The sequence below is a fragment of the Heliangelus exortis genome, unplaced genomic scaffold, assembly GCF_036169615.1.
Source record: "Heliangelus exortis unplaced genomic scaffold, bHelExo1.hap1 Scaffold_71, whole genome shotgun sequence".
NCBI classification, from domain to species: Eukaryota; Metazoa; Chordata; class Aves; order Apodiformes; family Trochilidae; genus Heliangelus; species Heliangelus exortis.
Window position 1 is genome coordinate 65,028 of NW_027285987.1, and position 19,398 is coordinate 84,425.

General features: G+C 52.2%; 1 protein-coding gene and 1 long non-coding RNA gene across 2 annotated transcripts in view; one reads left to right on the plus strand and one right to left on the minus strand.

Moving 5' to 3' along the window:
* CHD8 (chromodomain helicase DNA binding protein 8) overlaps nt 1-18,785 on the plus strand; it is a gene marked incomplete at its 3' end in the record, with an annotated part of 81,136 nt that extends 62,351 nt beyond the window's left edge. Inside the window, 7 exon segments of the mRNA XM_071732734.1 lie at nt 548-651; nt 1,899-2,013; nt 6,668-6,743; nt 6,820-6,897; nt 9,827-10,014; nt 14,746-14,954; nt 18,333-18,785. Coding sequence (XP_071588835.1) covers nt 548-651; nt 1,899-2,013; nt 6,668-6,743; nt 6,820-6,897; nt 9,827-10,014; nt 14,746-14,954; nt 18,333-18,785 — 1,223 coding nt within the window.
* LOC139790960 (uncharacterized) lies at nt 17,780-18,144 on the minus strand. The gene is made up of 3 exons (XR_011723748.1): nt 18,068-18,144; nt 17,944-18,027; nt 17,780-17,901 (listed from the first exon to the last, which is right to left on the minus strand). It is a non-coding gene; the product is annotated as an uncharacterized lncRNA (long non-coding RNA).
* Nucleotides 18,786-19,398: the final 613 nt, after the last annotated feature.

Consider the following 19,398-nt stretch of genomic DNA (forward strand, 5'->3'; position numbering starts at 1 on the left):
TCCAGGAGCTCCTTGAGGTCCTTTGAGGTTCTCCAGAACCTTCTGAAGGTTCCTTGAGGTCCTCCAGAACCTCTTTGAGGTCCTCGAGGTCTTCTTGGAGGTTCCTTGAGGTCCTCCAGGAGCTCCTTGAGGTCCTTTGAGGTTCTCCAGAACCTTCTGAAGTTCCTCAAGGTCCTCCAGAACCTCTTGGAGGTCCTCAAGGTCTTCTTGGAGGTTCCTTGAGGTCCTCCAGAACCTCTTTGAGGTCCTCCAGGATCTTCTGGACCTGATTCGAGGTCTCCAGAACCTTCTTGAGGTCCTCGAGGTCTTCTTGGAGGTTCTTTGAGGTCCTCCAGAACCTCCTTGAGGTCCTCAGGGATCTTCTGAAGGTTCCTTGAGGTCCTCCAGGAGCTCCTTGAGGTCCTTTGAGCTTCTCCAGAACCTTCTGAAGGTTCCTTGAGGTCCTCGAGGTCTTCTTGGAGGTTCCTCGAGGTCCTCCAGAACCTCTTTGAGGTTCTCCAGGACCTCCTGGACCTCCTCCACCCTCTCCCCTCCCCCCTCTCCCCAGCGCCGTGGACATCTGGTTCCCCTTGGTTGACCAACTGGAGGTCCCCACTTCCTGGTGGGACCCGGAAGCCGACAAGTCCCTCCTCCTGGGGGTCTTCAAGCACGGTAGGGACCTCCCCCCCCACCCCTTGCTCCTCAACCTTCTCCCAGGAGCCCGGTGGAGGGCCCCAAGATGGCCGCCTCTCCTCGGGACTTCTCGGGGTGGACCTTGAGGTCCATAAGTTGGGTTCTGGGGGGGGGTGTCCAGGTTTCCCGCCCTTTTTGGGACCTTCTGGGAGGTCCTCGTGGTGGGAGCTCAGGTTTGGGGCCTTTCTGAGGGTCCAAGATGGCGGCTGGGAGGTGTTATGGGGTTCTCCTTGGTCCTCTGGTTGGTTTCCCGCCATTTTTTGGGGCGTTCCGGGAGGTCCTCGTGGAGATATCTTGGTGGGACCTCAACTTTGAGACCTTCTGAAGGTCTCCCTGGAGATTTTTTTGGGTTTTTTTGAGGTGTTTTGGGGTCTTCTTGGTCCTCTGGTTGGTTCCCCACCGGTTTTGGGAGGTTCCACAAGGTCCTCGTGGAGATATCTTGGTGGGACCTCAACTTTGAGACCTTCCTGAAGGCCCAAGTTGGGTTTTTTGAGGTGTTTTTGGGGTCTCCTTGGTCCTCTGGTTGGTTCCCCACCATTTTTGGGACCTTCTGAAAGATCCTTGTGGAGATATCTTGGTGGGACCTCAACTTTGAGACCTTCCTGAAGGTCCAAGTTGGATTTTTTGAGGTGTTTTGGAGTCTCCTTGGTCCTTTTGTTGGTTCCCCACCATTTTTGGGAGGTTCCACAAGGTCCTCATGGAGATATCTTGGTGGGACCACAACTTCGAGATCTTCTGAAGAATTTTTTTGGGTTTTTTGAGGTGTTATGGGGTCTCCTTGGTCCTCTGGTTGGTTCCCCACCATTTTTTTGGAGGTTCCACGAGGTCCTCATGGAGATATCTTGGTGGGACCTCATTTTTGAGACCTTTCTGAAGAATTTTTTGGGGTTTTTGAGGTGTTTTGGAGTCTCCTTGGTCCTCTGGTTGGTTCCCCACTCTTTTTGGGACCTTCTGGAAGATCTTCATGGAGATATCTTGGTGGGACCTCAACTTCGAGACCTTCCTGGAGGTCCAAGTTGGGTTTTTTGAGGTGTTATGGGGTCTCCTTGGTCCTTTTGTTGGTTCCCCACCATTTTTGGGAGGTTCCATGAGGTCCTCATGGAGATATCTTGGTGGGCCCCCATCTTTGAGACCTTCCTGGAGGTCCAAGATGGCCGCTTCTCCTCGGGGACACCTCGGGGTGGAGCTGGAGGTCCCTAAGGTGGCTCTGGGGGGGGGTTGTCCAGGTTACGAGAAGTACAACACCATCCGGGCTGACCCCGCCCTCTGCTTCCTGGAGAAGGTCGGGAGACCCGACGACAAAGCCATCGCCGCCGAGCAAGGCCCCGACCTGGCCGAGGGGTGAGTGGGGGCTTCTGGGACTTCTGGGGGTGGTGGGGGGACCTCTGGGAGGTCTTCTAGGACCTCTTGGAGGTCCTTTGGATCTTCTGGAGGTGGTTGGAGGTCTTCAAGAAGGTCTTGGAGGTCTTCTAGGACCTCTTGGAGGCCTTCTAGAAGGTCTTGGAGGTTCTCCAGGTCTTCTGGAGGTGGTTGGAGGACCTCTAGGACCTCTTGGAGGTCTTCTAGGACCTCTCTGAGGTCTTCCAGAACCTTCTGGAGGTGGTTTGAGGTCTTCAAGAAGGTCTTGGAGGTCTTCTAGGACCTCTTGGAGGCCTTCTAGAAGGTCTTGGAGGTTCTCCAGGTCTTCTGGAGGTGGTTGGAGGACCTCTAGGACCTCTTGGAGGTCTTCCAGAACCTTCTGGAGGTGGTTTGAGGTCTCCAAGAAGCGTCTTGGAGGTTCTCCAGAAGGTCTTGGAGGTCCTTTGGATCTTCTGGAGATGGTTGGAGGTCTTCAAGAAGGTCTTGGAGGTCTTCCAGGACCTCTTGGAGGTTCTCCAGGTCTTCTGGAGGTGGTTGGAGGACCTCTAGGACCTCTTGGAGGTCTTCTAGGACCTCTTGGAGGTCCTTTGGATCTTCTGGAGATGGTTGGAGGTCTTCAAGAAGGTCTTGGAGGTCTTCTAGGACCTCTTGGAGGCCTTCTAGAAGGTCTTGGAGGTTCTCCAGAAGGTCTCTGAGATGGTTGTAGGACCTCTAGGACCTCTCTGCGGTCTTCCAGAACCTTCTGGAGATGGCTGGAGGTTCTCCAAGAGCTCTTTGAGTTGGGTTGAGGTTCTCCAGAAGGTCCTTGAGGTCCTCCAGGACCTTCTTGAGGTCCTCCAAGACCTCCAGGAGATACTTCGAGGTCTTCCAGGACCTTCTGAAGAACCTTTGAGGTTCTCCAAGACCTCTTTGAGGTTCTCCAGAACCTTCTTGAGGTCCTCCAGAACCTCCTGGAGATACTTCGAGGTCCTTCAAGACCTCCAGGAGATACTTTGAGGTCCTCCAAGACCTCCTTGAGGTCCTCCAAGACCTTCTTGAGATGTTTTGAGGTCCTCCAGGGTCTCTTTGAGGTCCTTCAAGACCTTCTTGAGGTTCTCCAGAACCTCCTGGAGATACTTCAAGGTCTTCCAGGACCTTCTGAAGAACCTTTGAGGTCCTCCAAGACCTCCTTGAGGTCCTCCAAGACCTCCTGGAGATACTTTGAGGTCCTCCAAGACCTCCTTGAGGTCCTCCAAGGTCTCTTTGAGGTCCTCCAGAACCTTCTGGAGATGTTTTGAGGTCCTCCAAGACCTTCTTGAGGTCCTCCAGAACCTTCTGGAGATCTTTTGAGGTCCTCCAAGGTCTCTTTGAGGTCCTCCAAGACCTCCTGGAGATACTTTGAGGTCCTCCAACCCATCTTGGAGATCTTTTGAGGTCCTCTCCTCCAAGACCTCCTTGAGGTCCTCCAAGACCTTCTGAAGAACCTTTGAGGTCCTCCAAGACCTCCTTGAGGTCCTCCAGAACCTCTTTGAGGTCCTCCAAGACCTCCTGGAGATACTTCAAGGTCTTCCAGGACCTTCTGGAGAACCTTTGAGGTTCTCCAAGACCTTCTTGAGATCTTTTGAGGTCCTCCAAGACCTCCAGGAGATACTTTGAGGTTCTCCAAGACTTTCTTGAGATGTTTTGAGGTCCTCCAAGACCTTCTGAAGAACCTTTGAGGTCCTCCAAGACCTCCTGGAGATACTTTGAGGTCCTCCAAGGTCCCTTTGAGGTCCTTCAAGACCTTCTTGAGGTCCTCCAAGACCTCCTGGAGATACTTTGAGGTCCTCCAAGACCTTCTTGAGGTCCTCCAGAACCTTCTGGAGATGTTCTGAGGTCCTCCAAGACCTCCTGGAGATACTTTGAGGTCCTCCAAGACCTTCTTGAGGTCCTCCAGAACCTCTTGGAGATACTTTGAGGTCCTCCAAGACCTCCTTGAGGTCCTCCAAGACCTCTTTGAGGTTCTCCAAGACCTTCTTGAGAACCTTTGAGGTCCTCCAAGACCTTCTGAAGAACCTTTGAGGTCCTCCAAGACCTCCTTGAGGTCCTCCAGAACCTTCTTGAGATCTTTTGAGGTCCTCCAAGACCTCCAGGAGATACTTTGAGGTCCTCCAAGACCTCCTTGAGGTCCTCCAAGACCTTCTTGAGGTCCTCCAGAACCTTCTTGAGATCTTCTGAGGTCCTCCAAGACCTCCAGGAGATACTTTGAGGTTCTCCAAGACTTTCTTGAGATGTTTTGAGGTCCTCCAAGACCTTCTGAAGAACCTTTGAGGTCCTCCAAGACCTCCTGGAGATACTTTGAGGTCCTCCAAGACCTTCTTGAGGTCCTCCAAGGTCTCTTTGAGGTCCTCCAAGAGCTCTTTGAGGTCCTCCAGAACCTTCTTGAGATCTTTTGAGGTCCTCCAAGGTCTCTTTGAGGTCCTCCAACCCCTCCAGGAGATACTTCGAGGTCCTCCAACCCCTCCTGGAGACCTCTTGAGGTCTTCTCCTGGTTCTCCTGTCCCCTCCCCCACCCCAGGGACCGATGAAGACCCCGCCATGCTAATACCGACCGGGTCCTGCCCGGGCTGAGTTGTCCTCTCCAAGCTGAGGTCCCTTTTGTCCCTTTTTTGGCCCCAAAACTCCAAGGTTGGGGTGGGTTGGACCCTCGAGGTCCTCCAGGACCTTCTGGAGGTTCCTTGAGGTCCTCAAGGTCTTCTTGGAGGTTCCTTGAGGTCCTCCAAGACCACTTGAAGGTTCCTTGAGGTCCTCCAGAACCTTCTGGAGGTTCCTTGAGGTCCTCCAGAACCTCTTTGAGGTCCTCAAGGTCTTCTTGAAGGTTCCTTGAGGTCCTCCAATACCCTTTGAAGGTTCCTTGAGGTCCTCCAGAACCTTGTGAAGGTTCCTTGAGGTCCTCCAGAACCTCTTTGAGGTCCTCAAGGTCTTCTTGGAGGTTCCTTGAGGTCCTCCAAGACCCTTTGAAGGTTCCTTGAGGTCCTCCAGGACCTTTTTGAGGTCCTCCAGGACCTTCTGGGGGTTTCTTGAGGTCCTCAAGGTCTTCTTGAAGGTTCCTTGAGGTCCTCCAGGACCTTCTGAAGGTTCCTTGAGGTCCTCCAGAACCTCTCTGAGGTCCTCAAGGTCTTCTTGGAGGTTCCTTGAGGTCCTCCAGACCTTCTTGAAGGTTCCTTGAGGTCCTCCAAGACCCTTTGAAGGTTCCTTGAGGTCCTCCAGAACCTCTTTGAGGTCCTCAAGGTCTTCTTGGAGGTTCCTTGAGGTCCTCCAAGACCATTTGAAGATTCCTTGAGGTCCTCCAGAACCTCTTTGAGGTCCTCAAGGTCTTCTTGAAGGTTCCTTGAGGTCCTCCAGGACCTTCTGGAGGTTCCTTGAAGTCCTCGAGGTCTTCTTGAAGGTTCCTTGAGGTCCTCCAGGACCTTTTTGAGGTCCTCCAGGACTTCTTGGAGGTTCCTTGAAGGTTCCTTGAGGTCCTCCAGAACCTTCTGAAGGTTCCTTGAGGTCCTCCAAGACCCTTTGAAGGTTCCTTGAGGTCCTCCAGAACCTCTTTGAGGTCCTCAAGGTCTTCTTGGAGGTTCCTTGAGGTCCTCCAGGACCTTCTGAAGGTTCCTTGAGGTCCTCCAGAACCTCTTTGAGGTCCTCAAGGTCTTCTTGGAGGTTCCTTGAGGTCCTCCAAGACCATTTCAAGGTTCCTTGAGGTCCTCCAGGACCTTCTGGAGGTTCCTTGAGGTCCTCCAGAACCAATTTGAGGTCTTCAAGGTCTTCTTGGAGGTTCCTTGAGGTCCTCCACGACCCTTTGAAGGTTCCTTGAGGTCCTCAAGGTCTTCTTGAAGGTTCCTTGAGGTCCTCCAAGACCATTTCAAGGTTCCTTGAGGTCCTCCAGGACCTTTTTGAGGTCCTCAAGGTCTTCTTGAAGGTTCCTTGAGGTCCTCCAGAACCTCTTTGAGGTCCTCAAGGTCTTCTTGAAGGTTCCTTGAGGTCCTCCAGAACCTCTCTGAGGTCCTCAAGGTCTTCTTGGAGGTTCCTTGAGGTCCTCCAAGACCCTTTCAAGGTTCCTTGAGGTCCTCCAGAACCTCTTTGAGGTCCTCAAGGTCTTCTTGGAGGTTCCTTGAGGTTCTCCAGGACCTTCTGAAGGTTCCTTGAGGTCCTCCAAGACCCTTTGAAGGTTCCTTGAGGTCCTCCAGGACCTTCTGAAGGTTCCTTGAGGTCCTCGAGGTCTTCTTGAAGGTTCCTTGAGGTCCTCCAAGATCACTTCAAGGTTCTTTGAGGTTCTCCAGGACCTCTTGAAGGTTCCTTGAGGTCCTCAAGGTCTTCTTGGAGGTTCCTTGAGGTCCTCCAAGACCCTGTGAAGGTTCCTTGAGGTCCTCCAAGATCACTTCAAGGTTCCTTGAGGTTCTCCAGAACCTCTTTGAGGTCCTCGAGGTCTTCTTAAAGGTTCCTTGAGGTCCTCCAAGACCCTTTCAAGGTTCCTTGAGGTCCTTCAAGATCACTTCAAGGTTCTTTGAGGTTCTCCAGGACCTCTTGAAGGTTCCTTGAGGTCCTCCAGGACCTTCTTGAGGTCCTCCAGGACCTCCTGGAGGTTCCTGGAGCTCCTCCCCCTCCTCATTTCTTTTTTTGGCCCCCCCAGGGTGGACTTCGAGAAGGACGGAGAAGACCCCGAGTACAAACCCTTGGGTGGGGCCTCCAAGGAGCTGGAAGAGGAGGTGAGGACCCACCCCGAGGACCTCCCTGGACCTCCTGGAGGTCCTGGAGGTGACCCCCAACCTCTTCTCCTCCCAGGGTGACCCCTTGATGCTGCTGGACGAGGAGATCTCGGTGGTGGACGGCGAGGAAGGTACCAGGGAAAGGGCCTCCTGGGTTCCTCCCAGGTTCCTCGGGGGGGCTGGTGGGACCAGGAAGGGGTGGGGGGCTCCAGGACCTTCAGGAGGTCCATGAAGACCTCAAAAGTTCCATAAAAACCTTCAGGAGGTCCATAAAGATCTCAAGGAGATCTCCAGGACCTTCAGGAGGTCCATAAAGATCTCAAGGAGAGCTCTAGGAGCTCCAGGAGGTCCATAAAGACCTCAAAAGTTCCATCAGAACCTTCAGGAGGTCCATAAAGAGGTCCAGGAGGTCCATAAAGATCTCAAGGAGATCTCCAGGACCTTCAAGAGGTCCATGAAGACCTCAAAAGTTCCATAAAAACCTTCAGGAGGTCCATAAAGATCTCAAGGAGACCTCCAGGACCTTCAGGAGGTCCATAAAGACCTCAAAAGTTCCATAAAGACCTTCAGGAGGTCCATAAAGATCTCAAGGAGACCTCCAGGACCTTCAGGAGGTCCATAAAGATCTCAAGGAGAGCTCTAGGAGCTCCAGGAGGTCCATGAAGAGGTCCAGGAGGTCCATAAAGACCTTCAGGAGGTCCATAAAGACCTCAAAAGTTCCATCAGAACCTTCAGGAGGTCCATGAGAACCTTCAGGAGGTCCATAAAGACCTCAAGGAGAGCTCTAGGAGCTCCAGGAGGTCCACGAAGAGGTCCAGGAGGTCCATAAAGACCTCAAGGAGAGCTCTAGGAGCTCCAGGAGGTCCATAAAGACCTTCAGGAGGTCCGTAAAGATCTCAAGGAGATCTCCAGGACCTTCAAGAGGTCCATGAAGATCTCAAAAGCTTTATGAGAACCTTCAAGAGGTCCAGAAAGACCTCAAAAGTTCCACAAGAACCTTCAGGAGGTCCATAAAGATCTCAAGGAGAGCTCTAGGAGCTCCAGAAGGTCCTCCAGAACCTCCAGGAGGTCCACAAAGACCTCCAGAAGATTCATAAAGACCCCAAAAGCTCCACCAGAACCTCCAGGAGGTCCACAAAGACCTCCAGGTGAACAAAGACCTCCAGGTGGTCCATAAAGACCTCAAGGAGACCTCCAGAACCTCCAAGAGGTCCATAAAGAGGTCCAGGAGGTCTATAAAGATCTCCAGGAGGTCCATAAAGACCTCAAGGAGAGCTCTAGGAGCTCCGGGAGGTCCATGAAGAGGTCCAGGAGATCCATAAAGATCTCAAGAAGGTCCATAAAGACCTCAAAAGTTCCATAAAGACCTTCAGGAGGTCCATGAAGACCTCAAAAGTTCCATCAGAACCTTGAGGAGGTCCATGAGAACCTTCAGGAGGTCCATAAAGACCTCAAGGAGAGCTCTAGGAGCTTCAAGAGGTCCATAAAGACCTTCAGGAGGTCCATGAAGACCTCAAAAGTTCCATCAAAACCTTCAGGAGGTCATAAAGAGGTCCAGGAGGTCCATAAAGATCTCAAGGAGATCTCCAGGACTTTCAGGAGGTCCACAAAGACCTCCAGAAGGTCCATAAAGACCTCAAGAAGGTCCACAAAGATCTCCAGAAGATCTCCAGAATCTCCAAGAGGTCCATAAAGATCTCAAGGAGATCCATAAAGACCTCAAGGAGAGCTCTAGGAGCTCCAGGAGCTCCATGAAGAGGTCCAGGAGATTCATAAAGACCTCAAGGAGATCTCCAGAACCTCCAAGAGGTCCATAAAGACCTCCAGGAAGTCCATAAAGACCTCAAGGAGACCTCGAGGACCTCCAGAAGGTCCTCCAGAACCTCCAGGAGGTCCATAAAGACCTCAAGGAGACTTCCAGAACCTCCAAGAGGTCCATAAAGACCTCCAGGAAGTCCATAAAGACCTCAAGGAGACCTCCAGGACCTCCAGAAGGTCCTCCAGAACCTCCAGGAGGTCCATAAAGACCTCAAGGAGAACTCCAGAATCTCCAAGAGGTCCATAAAGAGGTCCAGGAGGTCCATAAAGACCTCCAGGAAGTCCATAAAGACCTCAAGAAGATCTCCAGGACCTCTGGAAGGTCCTCCAGAACCTCCAAGAGGTCCACAAAGACCTCCAGAAGGTCCATAAAGACCTCAGGGAGATCTCCAGAACCTCCAGGAGGTCCACAAAGACCTCCAGAAGGTCCATAAGGACCTCCAGGAGGTCCATCAAGACCTCAAGGACACCTCCAGGACCTCCAGAAGGTCCTCCAGAACCTCCAGGAGGTCCACAAAGACCTCCAGGAGGTCCATAAAGACCTCAAAGCTCCCTCAGAACCTCCAAGAGGTCCACAAAGACCTCCAGAAGGTCCATAAAGACCTCAAGGAGACGTCCAGAACCTCCAAGAGGCCCATAAAGAGGTCCAGAAGGTCCATAAAGACCTCAAGGAGACCTCCAGAACCTCCAAGAGGCCCATAAAGACCTCCAGAAGATCCATAAAGACCTCCAGGAGGTCCATAAAGACCTCAAGAAGACCTCCAGGACCTCTGGAAGGTCCTCCAGAACCTCCAGGAGGTCCATAAAGACCTCAAGAAGGTCCATAAAGACCTCGAGGAGATCTCCAGGACCTCCAGAAGGTCCTCCAGAACCTCCAGGAGGTCCATAAAGACCTCAAGGAGAGCTCTAGGAGCTCCGGGAGGTCCATGAAGACCTCCAGAAGGTCCATAAAGACCTCAAGGAGAACTCCAGAATCTCCAAGAGGTCCATAAAGAGGTCCAGGAGGTCCATAAAGACCTCAAGAAGAGCTCCAGGACCTCCGGAAGGTCCTCCAGAACCTCCAGGAGGTCCACAAAGACCTCCAGGAGGTCCATAAAGACCTCCAGAAGATCTCCAGAACCTTCAAGAGGTCCACAAAGACCTCCAGAAGGTCCATAAAGACCTCCAGAAGGTCCACAAAGACCTCCAGAAGATCTCCAGAACCTTCAAGAGGTCCACAAAGCCCTCCAGAAGGCCCCAGGAGCCCTTCTCCTCCTTCCTTCCAGGTCCCCCCTGCCCAACCCGGCCAATCCCAGTGGCCTTCGGCCTCCATCTTGACCGCTCGGCTTCGCCGCTTGATCGCGGCCTCCCAGAGGTCCTCCCAGCGGGAGCAGCTCCGGGGCGAGCGGCGGCGGCGCCGTTGCGAGGCCAACGCCAAACTCAAGGAGCTGGCCCGGAAGGAGAAGCAGCAGAGGTGGGGAGGACTCCGCGGCGGCCATCTTGGGGGGAGGGGCCGGGGAGGCCAAAATTTGGGGGGGTTTTGAGGAAAAAAATCCAAAATTTGGGGTTTTTTTTTGGGGAAAAACTCAAAAATTTGGGGTTTTTGGGTGATGGGAAGGCCTAAAATGGAGTCTTGAGGTGAACACAAGGCCCAAAATGGCGGTTTTTGGGTGTTTTGTCCCCAAATTTTTGGTTTTTTTGGGTGGAGAAGGTGCTGGAGATGGGGTGGGGGGGTGGGACGCAAGAATTGGGGTTTTTTTTGAGGTAAAAATTCCAAAATTTGGGGTTTTTTAGCGACCAGAACTCTTAAAATGGCGCCTTGGGGTGAACACAAGGCCCAAAATGGTGGTTTTTGAGTATTTTGTCCCAAAATTTTGGGTTTTTTTGAGGTGGAAAAGGTTCTGGAGATGGGGTGGGGGGGTGGGAGTCCAAAATTGGGGTTTTTTTTGAGGTAAAAATTCCCAAATTTGGGGTTTTTTAGCGACCAGAACTCCTAAAATGGCACCTTGGGGTGAACACAAGGCCCAAAATGGGGTTTTTTGGGTGTTTTGTCCCCAAATTTTTGGTTTTTTTGGGTGGAGAAGGTTCTGGAGAGGGGGTGGGGGGGTGGGACTCAAGAATTGGGGTTTTTTTGAGGTAAAAATTCCCAAATTTGGGGTTTTTGGGTGATGGGAAGGCCTAAAATGGCGTCTTGGGGTGAACACAAGGCCCAAAATGGGGGGTTTTGGGTGTTTTGTCCCCAAATTTTTGGGTTTTTTGGGTGGAGAAGGTGCTGGAGATGGGGTGGGGGGGTGGGAGTCAAAAATTGGGGTTTTTTTTGAGTTAAAAATTCCAAAATTTGGGGTTTTTTAGCGACCGGAACTCTTAAAATGGCGCCTTGGGGTGAACACAAGGCCCAAAATGGCGGTTTTTGGGTGTTTTGTCCCCAAATTTTTGGTTTTTTTTGGGTGGAGAAGGTTCTGGAGAGGGGGTGGGGGGGTGGGACTCAAAAATTGGGATTTTTTTGAGGTAAAAATTCCCAAATTTGGGGTTTTTGGGTGATGGGAAGGCCTAAAATGGCGTCTTGAGGTGAACACAAGGCCCAAAATGGCGGTTTTTTGGGTATTTGGTCCCAAAATTTTTGGGTTTTTTGGGTGGAGAAGGTGCTGGAGATGGGGAGGGGGGGGTGGGACTCCAAAATTGGGGTTTTTTTGAGGTAAAAATTCCCAAATTTGGGGTTTTTTAGCGACCAGAACTCCTAAAATGGAGTCTTGGGGTGAACACAAGGCCCAAAATGGGGTTTTTTGGGTGTTTTGTCTCCAAGTTTTTGGTTTTTTTTGGGTGGAGAAGGTTCTGGAGAGGGGGGTGGGGGGGTGTGAGTCCAAAATTGGGGTTTTTTTGAGGTAAAAATTCCCAAATTTGGGGTTTTTGGGTGATGGGAAGGCCTAAAATGGCGTCTTGGGGTGAACACAAGGCCCAAAATGGGGGTTTTTAGGTGTTTTGTCACCAAATTTTTGGTTTTTTTGGGTGGAGAAGGTGCTGGAGAGGGGGTGGGGGGGGTGGGACTCCAAAATTGGGGATTTTTTGAGGTAAAAATTTCAAAATTTGGGGTTTTTTAGCGACCAGAACTCCTAAAATGGCGCCTTGGGGTGAAGAGAAGGCCCAAAATGGGGGTTTTTGGGTGTTTTGTCCCAAAATTTTTGGTTTTTTTTGGGTGGAGAAGGTGCTGGAGATGGGGTGGGGGGGTGGGACTCCAAAATTGGGGTTTTTTGAGGTAAAAATTCCCAAATTTGGGGTTTTTTAGCGACCAGAACTCCTAAAATGGCGCCTTGGGGAGAACACAAGGCCCAAAATGGCGGTTTTTGGGTATTTGGTCCCAAAATTTTGGGTTATTTTAGGTGGAGAAGGTGCTGGAGATGGGGTGGGGGGGGTGGGACTCCAAAATTGGGGTTTTTTTGAGGTAAAAATTCCCAAATTTGGGGTTTTTTAGCGACCAGAACTCCTAAAATGGAGTCTTGGGGTGAACACAAGGCCCAAAATGGGGGTTTTTGGGTGTTTTCTCCACAGATTTTTGGTTTTTTTGGGTGGAGAAGGTGCTGGAGATGGGGTGGGGGGGTGGGAGTCCAAAATTTGATTTTTTTTGAGGTAAAAATTCCTAAATTTGGGGTTTTGGGGTGATGGGAAGGCCTAAAATGGAGTCTTGGGGTGAACACAAGGCCCAAAATGGCGTTTTTTTGGGTGTTTTGTCCCCAAATTTTTGGGTTTTTTGGGTGGAGAAGGTGCTGGAGATGGGGTGGGGGGGTGGGACGCAAGAATTGGGGTTTTTTTGAGGTAAAAATTTCAAAATTTGGGTTTTTTTAGCGACCAGAACTCCTAAAATGGAGTCTTGGGGTGAACACAAGGCCCAAAATGGCGGTTTTTTGGGTATTTGGTCCCAAAATTTTGGGTTTTTTTGGGTGGAGAAGGTGCTGGAGATGGGGTGGGGGGGTGGGACTCAAGAATTGGGTTTTTTTTGAGGTAAAAATTTCAAAATTTGGGGTTTTTTAGCGACCAGAACTCTTAAAATGGCGCCTTGGGGTGAATAGAAGGCCTAAAATGGGGGTTTTTGGGTGTTTTCTCCACAGATTTTTGGGTTTTTTGGGTGGAGAAGGTGCTGGAGATGGGTTGGGGGGGTGGGAGTCAAGAATTGGGGTTTTTTTGAGGTAAAAATTCCCAAATTTGGGGTTTTTTTAGCGACCAGAACTCCTAAAATAGCGTCTTGGGGTGAACACAAGGCCCAAAATGGCGGTTTTTGGGTGTTTTGTCCCCAAAATTTTGGTTTTTTTGGGTGGAGAAGGTGTTGGAGATGGGTTGGGGGGGTGGGACTCAATAATTGGGGTTTTTTTGAGGTAAAAATTCCAAAATTTGGGTTTTTTTAGCGACCAGAACTCCTAAAATGGCGCCTTGGGGTGAACACAAGGCCCAAAATGGCGGTTTTTGGGTATTTGGTCCCAAAATTTTGGGTTTTTTTGGGTGGAGAAGGTGCTGGAGATGGGGTGGGGGGGTGGGACTCAAGAATTGGGTTTTTTTTGAGGTAAAAATTCCCAAATTTGGGGTTTTTGGGTGATGGGAAGGCCTAAAATGGCGGCTTGAGGTAAACACAAGGCCCAAAATGGCGGTTTTTGGGTGTTTTGTCCCAAAATTTTTGGGTTTTTTGGGTGGAGAAGGTGCTGGAGATGGGGTGGGGGGGTGGGACTCAAGAATTGGGTGTTTTTTTGAGGTAAAAATTCCCAAATTTGGGGTTTTTGGGTGATGGGAAGGCCTAAAATGGTGTCTTGGGGTGAACACAAGGCCCAAAATGGGGGGTTTTGGGTGTTTTGTCCCCAAATTTTTAGTTTTTTTGGGTGGGAAAGGAGCTGGAGATGGGGTGGGGGGTGTGACACCAAAATTGGGGTTTTTTTGAGGTAAAAATTCCCAAATTTGGGGTTTTTGGGTGAAGGGAAGTCCTAAAATGGAGTCTTGGGGTGAACACAAGGTCCAAAATGGGGGTTTTTGGGTGTTTTGTCCTCAAACTTGGGGTTTTTTGGGTGGAGAAGCTTCTTGAAGATGGTTTGAGGGTGGAGAGACCTTTTTTGGTGGTCAAACCCCCAAAATCGGTGCTTTTGGGCCTTAAAACTCCAAACTTGTTTTTTTTTAGCGATCAGAAGGCCTAAATTTGGTTTTTTTGTGTTTGGTCTCCAAAATTTGGGTTTTTTGGTTGTTTTCTCCTCAAACTTGGGGTTTTTTGGGTGGAGAAGCTTCTTGAAGATGGTTTGAGGGTGGAGGGACTTTTTTTGGTGGTCAAACGCCCAAAATTGGTGCTTTTTGGGCCTTAAAACTCCAAAATTGTTTTTTTTAGCAATCGAAAGGCCTAAATTTGGGTTTTTGGGTGTTTTGTCCCCAAACTTGGGGTTTTTTTGGGTGGAGAAGCTTCTTGGACATGGTTTGGGGGTGGAGGGATCTTTTTGGGTGGTCAAAACCCCAAAATTGGTGCTTTTTGGGTGATAAAACTCCAAAAGGCCTATATTTGGGGTTTTTGGGTGTTTGGTCCCCAAAATTCGGGTTTTTTGGTTGTTTTGTCCTCAAACTTGGGGTTTTTTTGGGTGGAGAAGCTTCTTGGAAATGGTTTGAGGGTGGAGGGACCTTTTTTGGTGGTAAAAACCCCAAAATTGGTGCTTTTTGGGTGCTAAAACTCCAAAATTGAGGTTTTTTAACGATTAGAAGGCCTAAATTTGGGGTTTTTTGGTGTTTGGTCCCCAAAATATGGGTTTTTTTGTTGTTTTCTCCTCAAACTTGGGGTTTTTTGGGTGGAGAAGCTCCTTGAAGATGGTTTGAGGGTGGAGGAACCATTTTGGGTGGTCAAAACCCCAAAATTGGTGCTTTTTGGGTGCTAAAACTCCAAAATTGAGGTTTTGGGCCTAGCGGAACTCCAAAATTTGGGTTTTTTGGGCGTTTTCTCCTCAAACTTTGGATATTTTTGGGTGTGGAGAAGCTTCCAGGAGATGGTTCGAGGGTGGAGGAACCATTTTGGGTGGTAAAAACCCCAAAACTGGTGCTTTTTGGGTGCTAAAACTCCTAAATTGAGGTTTTGGGCCTACCGGAACTCCAAAATTTGAGATTTTTGGGTGTTTTCTCCTCAAAACTTGGGATTTTTTTGGGTGGAGAAGCTTCCTGGGTGGTCTCTGAGCCGTCCCCTCCCCCCCTTCAGGTGGACCCGTCGGGACCAATCGGATTTTTACCGGGTGGCTTCGACCTTCGGGGTGGAATACGAACCGGAAGTGGGGCGGTTCCGCTGGGGCCGCTTCCGGGCCTTGGCGGGGTTGGAGAAGAAGAGCGACGAAGACCTCACCAAGTTCTTCCACGCCTTCGTCGCCATGTGCCGGCAGGTTTGCCGCCTGCCCCCGGCTCCCGGAGACGGTACGGGGCGAGGCGGCCATCTTGGGGGGGGCTCTGAGGGGATTGGGCGCCATTTTGGGTCTTCTGGAGGGAGTTGGAGGCATCTTGAGGGGGTTTGGGGGCATCTTGGGGGGGTTTGGTGGCATCTCAAGGGGGTTTGGGGGCATCTTGAGGGGGTTTGGAGGCATCTTGGGGGGGTTTGGGGTCAACTCCAAGAGTTTGGGGTCAACTCCAAGGGATTGGGGAGGTCTCTGAGGGGGTTGGGCGCCATCTTGGGCCTTCTGGAGGGAGTTGGAGGCATCTCGAGGGGGTTTGAGGGCATCTTGGGGGGGTTTGGGGTCAACTCCAAGAGTTTGGGGTCAACTTGAAGAGTTTGGGGGTCAACTCCAAGGGATTGGGGAGGACTCTGAGGGGATTGGGCGCCATCTTGGGCCTTCTGGAGGGAGTTGGAGGCATCTTGAAGGGGTTTGAGGGCATCTCAAGGGGGTTTGGGGGCATCTTGAGGGGGTTTGGGGGCATCTTGAGGGGGTTTGAGGGCATCTTGAGGGGGTTTGGGGTCAACTTGAAGAGTTTGGGGGTCAACTCCAAGGGATTGGGGAGGTCTCTGAGGGGATTGGGCGCCATCTTGGGCCTTCTGGAGGGAGTTGGAGGCATCTTGAGGGGGTTTGGGGGCATCTTGGGGGGGGTTTGAGGGCATCTTGAGGGGGTTTGGGGTCAACTCGAAGAGTTTGGGGTCAACTTGAAGAGTTTGGGGTCAACTCCAAGGGATTGGGGAGGTCTCTGAGGGGATTGGGCGCCATCTTGGGCCTTCTGGAGGGAGTTGGAGGCGTCTTGAGGGGGTTTGGGGGCATCTCAAGGGGGTTTGGGGGCATCTCAAGGGGGTTTGGGGGCATCTTGAGGGGGTTTGGGGTCAACTTGAAGAGTTTGGGGTCAACTCCAAGGGATTGGGGAGGACTCTGAGGGGGTTGGGCGCCATTTTGGGTCTTCTGGAGGGAGTTGGAGGCATCTTGAGGGGGTTTGGTGGCATCTTGAGGGGGTTTGAGGGCATCTTGAGGGGGTTTGGGGTCAACTTGAAGAGTTTGGGGTCAGCTCCAAGAGTTTGGGGTCAACTTCAAGGGATTGGGGAGGACTCTGAGGGGTTTGGGCGCCATCTTGGGCCTTCTGGAGGGAGTTGGAGGCATCTCAAGGGGGTTTGAGGGCATCTTGAGGGGGTTTGGGGGCATCTTGGGGGGGTTTGGGGTCAACTTGAAGAGTTTGGGGTCAACTTCAAGGGTTTGGGGAGGACTCTGAGGGGGTTGGGCGCCATTTTGGGTCTTCTGGAGGGAGTTGGAGGCGTCTCGAGGGGGTTTGGTGGCATCTTGAGGGGGTTTGGGGTCAACTTGAAGAGTTTGGGGTCAACTCCAAGAGTTTGGGGTCAACTCCAAGAGTTTGGGGTCAACTCCAAGGGATTGGGGAGGACTCTGAGGGGGTTGGGCGCCATCTTGGGCCTTCTGGAGGGAGTTGGAGGCATCTTGAGGGGGTTTGGAGGCATCTTGAGGGGGTTTGGAGGCATCTTGGGGGGAGTTGGGGTCAACTCCAAGAGTTTGGGGTCAACTCCAAGAGTTTGGGGTCAACTCCAAGGGATTGGGGAGGTCTCTGAGGGGATTGGGCGCCATCTTGGGCCTTCTGGAGGGAGTTGGAGGCATCTCGAGGGGGTTTGGGGGCATCTCCAAGGGGTTGATGGTTTTTTGATGTTTCTCATCTCCTCCTTGACCTTCTCCAACCCTTCCATGACCTCCCCAACCCCTCCTTGACCTCCTCCATCTTCTCCTTGACCTCCACCTCCTCCTTGACCTCTTCCAACCCTTCCACCACCTCCCCCAACCCTTCCTTGACCTCTTCCACCTTCTCCTTGACCTTCTCCAACCCTTCCATGACCTCCTCCATCTTCTCCTTGACCTCCAACTCAACGTTGACCTCTTCCAACCCTTCCTTGACCTTCTCCAACCCCATCCTTGACCTCCCCAACCTCCTCCTTGACCTCCAACTCATCCTTGACCTCCCCCAACCCCTTCTTGACCTCTTCCATCTTCTCCTTGACCTCCACCTCCTCCTTGACCTCTTCCAACCCCTCCATGACCTCCCCCACCTCCTCCTTGACCTCCAACTCAACGTTGACCTCTTCCAACTCCTCCATGACCTCCCTCAACCCCTCCTTGACCTTCTCCAACCCTTCCATGACCTTCTTCAAACCCATCCTTGACCTCCACCTCCTCCTTGACCTCCAACTCATCCTTGACCTCCTCCAACCTCCTCCTTGACCTCCAACTCAACGTTGACCTCTTCCAACCCTTCCATGACCTTCTCCAACCCCTCCTTGACCTCCTCCATCTTCTCCTTGACCTCCAACTCAACCTTGACCTCTTCCACCTCCTCCTTGACCTTCTCCAACCCTTCCATGACCTTCTCCAACCCCATCCTTGACCTTCTCCAACCCCTCCTTGACCTCCAACTCAACGTTGACCTCTTCCAACTCCTCCTTGACCTCTTCCAACCCTTCTATGACCTCCCCAACCTCCTCCTTGACCTCCAACTCCTCCATGACCTCCCCCAACCCCTCCTTGGCCTCCCCCATCTTCTCCTTGACCTCCACCTCCTCCTTGACCTCTTCCAACCCTTCCACCACCTCCCCCAACCCTTCCTTGACCTCTTCCACCTCCTCCATGACCTCCCCCAACCCCTCCTTGACCTCCTCCATCTTCTCCTTGACCTCCAACCCTTCCATGACCTCCTCCAACCCCTCCATGACCTCCCCCACCTCCTCCTTGACCTCCTCCATCTTCTCCTTGACCCCCAACCCCTCCTTGACCTCCTCCAACCCCTCCTTGATCTCCACCTCCTCCTTGACCTCTTCCAACCCCTCCTTGACCTCCTCCATCTTCTCCTTGACCTCCAACTCAACGTTGACCTCTTCCAACCCTTACATGACCTCCTCCAACCCCATCCTTGATGTTCCTCACCCTTCCTTGACCTCCCCCAACCCCTCCTTGACCTCCCCCACCTCCTCCTTGACCTCCTCCATCTTCTCCTTGATCTCCAACTCATCCTTGACCTCCTCCAACCCTTCCATGACCTTCTCCAAACCCATCCTTGACCTCCACCTCCTCCTTGACCTCTTCCAACCCCTCCTTGACCTCTTCCCCCTCCTCCTTGACCTCTTCCAACCCCTCCATGACCTCCCTCAACCCCTCCTTGACCTCCAACTCCTCCTTGACCTTCTCCAACTCCTCCATGACCTCCCCCAACCCTTCCATGACCTCCTCCATCTTCTCCTTGACCTCCAACCCTTCCTTGACCTCCTCCAAACCCCTCCATGACCTCCCCCACCCCCTCCTTGACCTCCTCTCCCCCTTTTCCCAGAACCCCCGGACCCATCGGTCGTCGTCTCCCCCATCTCCCCGTCCCGGGCCTCCCGCGGCCTTCGCCGCTTGTCGCTCCTTCGCCTCCTGAGGGAACAAGTCCTCCGCCACCCCCTCCTCCTCCCCCGGTTGTCCCTTTGTCCCCCCCCAGGCCCCGACCTCCCCCCGTGGTGGCAACGGGGCCACCACGACGGGGAACTCCTCCGCGCCGCCGCCCGCCACGGCCTGGAGGCGGCCATCTTGGAAGACCCCGAGTTCTCCTTTGCCGCCGCCCGCTGGAGGTTCCTCCGGGCCGGGGGTCAAGGGGAGGTCAAGGCGGGGTCAGCTCTTCCGACTCCGACTTCCGGGGAGGTCCCGGGACCGGGGAAAGGCCCCGAGGAAGAGTGGGAAGGGGAGAAGGCGACGAGCGGGAGCGAGAGCGAGAGCGCGGAGGAGGAGAGCGAGGAGGAGAGGGGTGAGCTGGGAAATTTGGGGGGGGTTGGGGGTGGGACTCAAGAATTGGGGTTTTTATGAGGAAAAAGTTCCAAAATTTGAGGTTTTTTGAGGAAAAAATTCCCAAATTTGGGGTTTTTGGGTGATGGGAAGGCCTAAAATGGTGCCTTGGGGTGAACACAAGGCCCAAAAATGGGGGTTTTTGGGTGTTTTCTCCACAGATTTGGGGGTTTTTGGGTGGAGAAGGTGCTGGGAGATGGGACTCAAAATTGGGGTTTTTTTGAGGTAAAAATTCCCAAATTTGGGGTTTTTGGGTGAAGGGAAGGCCTAAAATGGCGTCTTGGGGTGAACACAAGGCCCAAAATGGGGGATTTTGGGTGTTTTCTCCACAGATTTTGGTTTTTTAGGGTGGAGAAGGTTCTGGAGATGGGGTGGGGGGGTGGGACACCAAAATTGGGTTTTTTTTGAGGTAAAAATTCCCAAATTTGGGGTTTTTGGGTGATGGGAAGTCCTAAAATGGCGTCTTGAGGTGAACACAAGGCCCAAAATGGGGAATTTTGGGTATTTGGTCCCAAAATTTGGGTTTTTTTGAGGTAGAGAAGGTTCTTGAGATGGTTTAGGGGGGGTGGGACTCA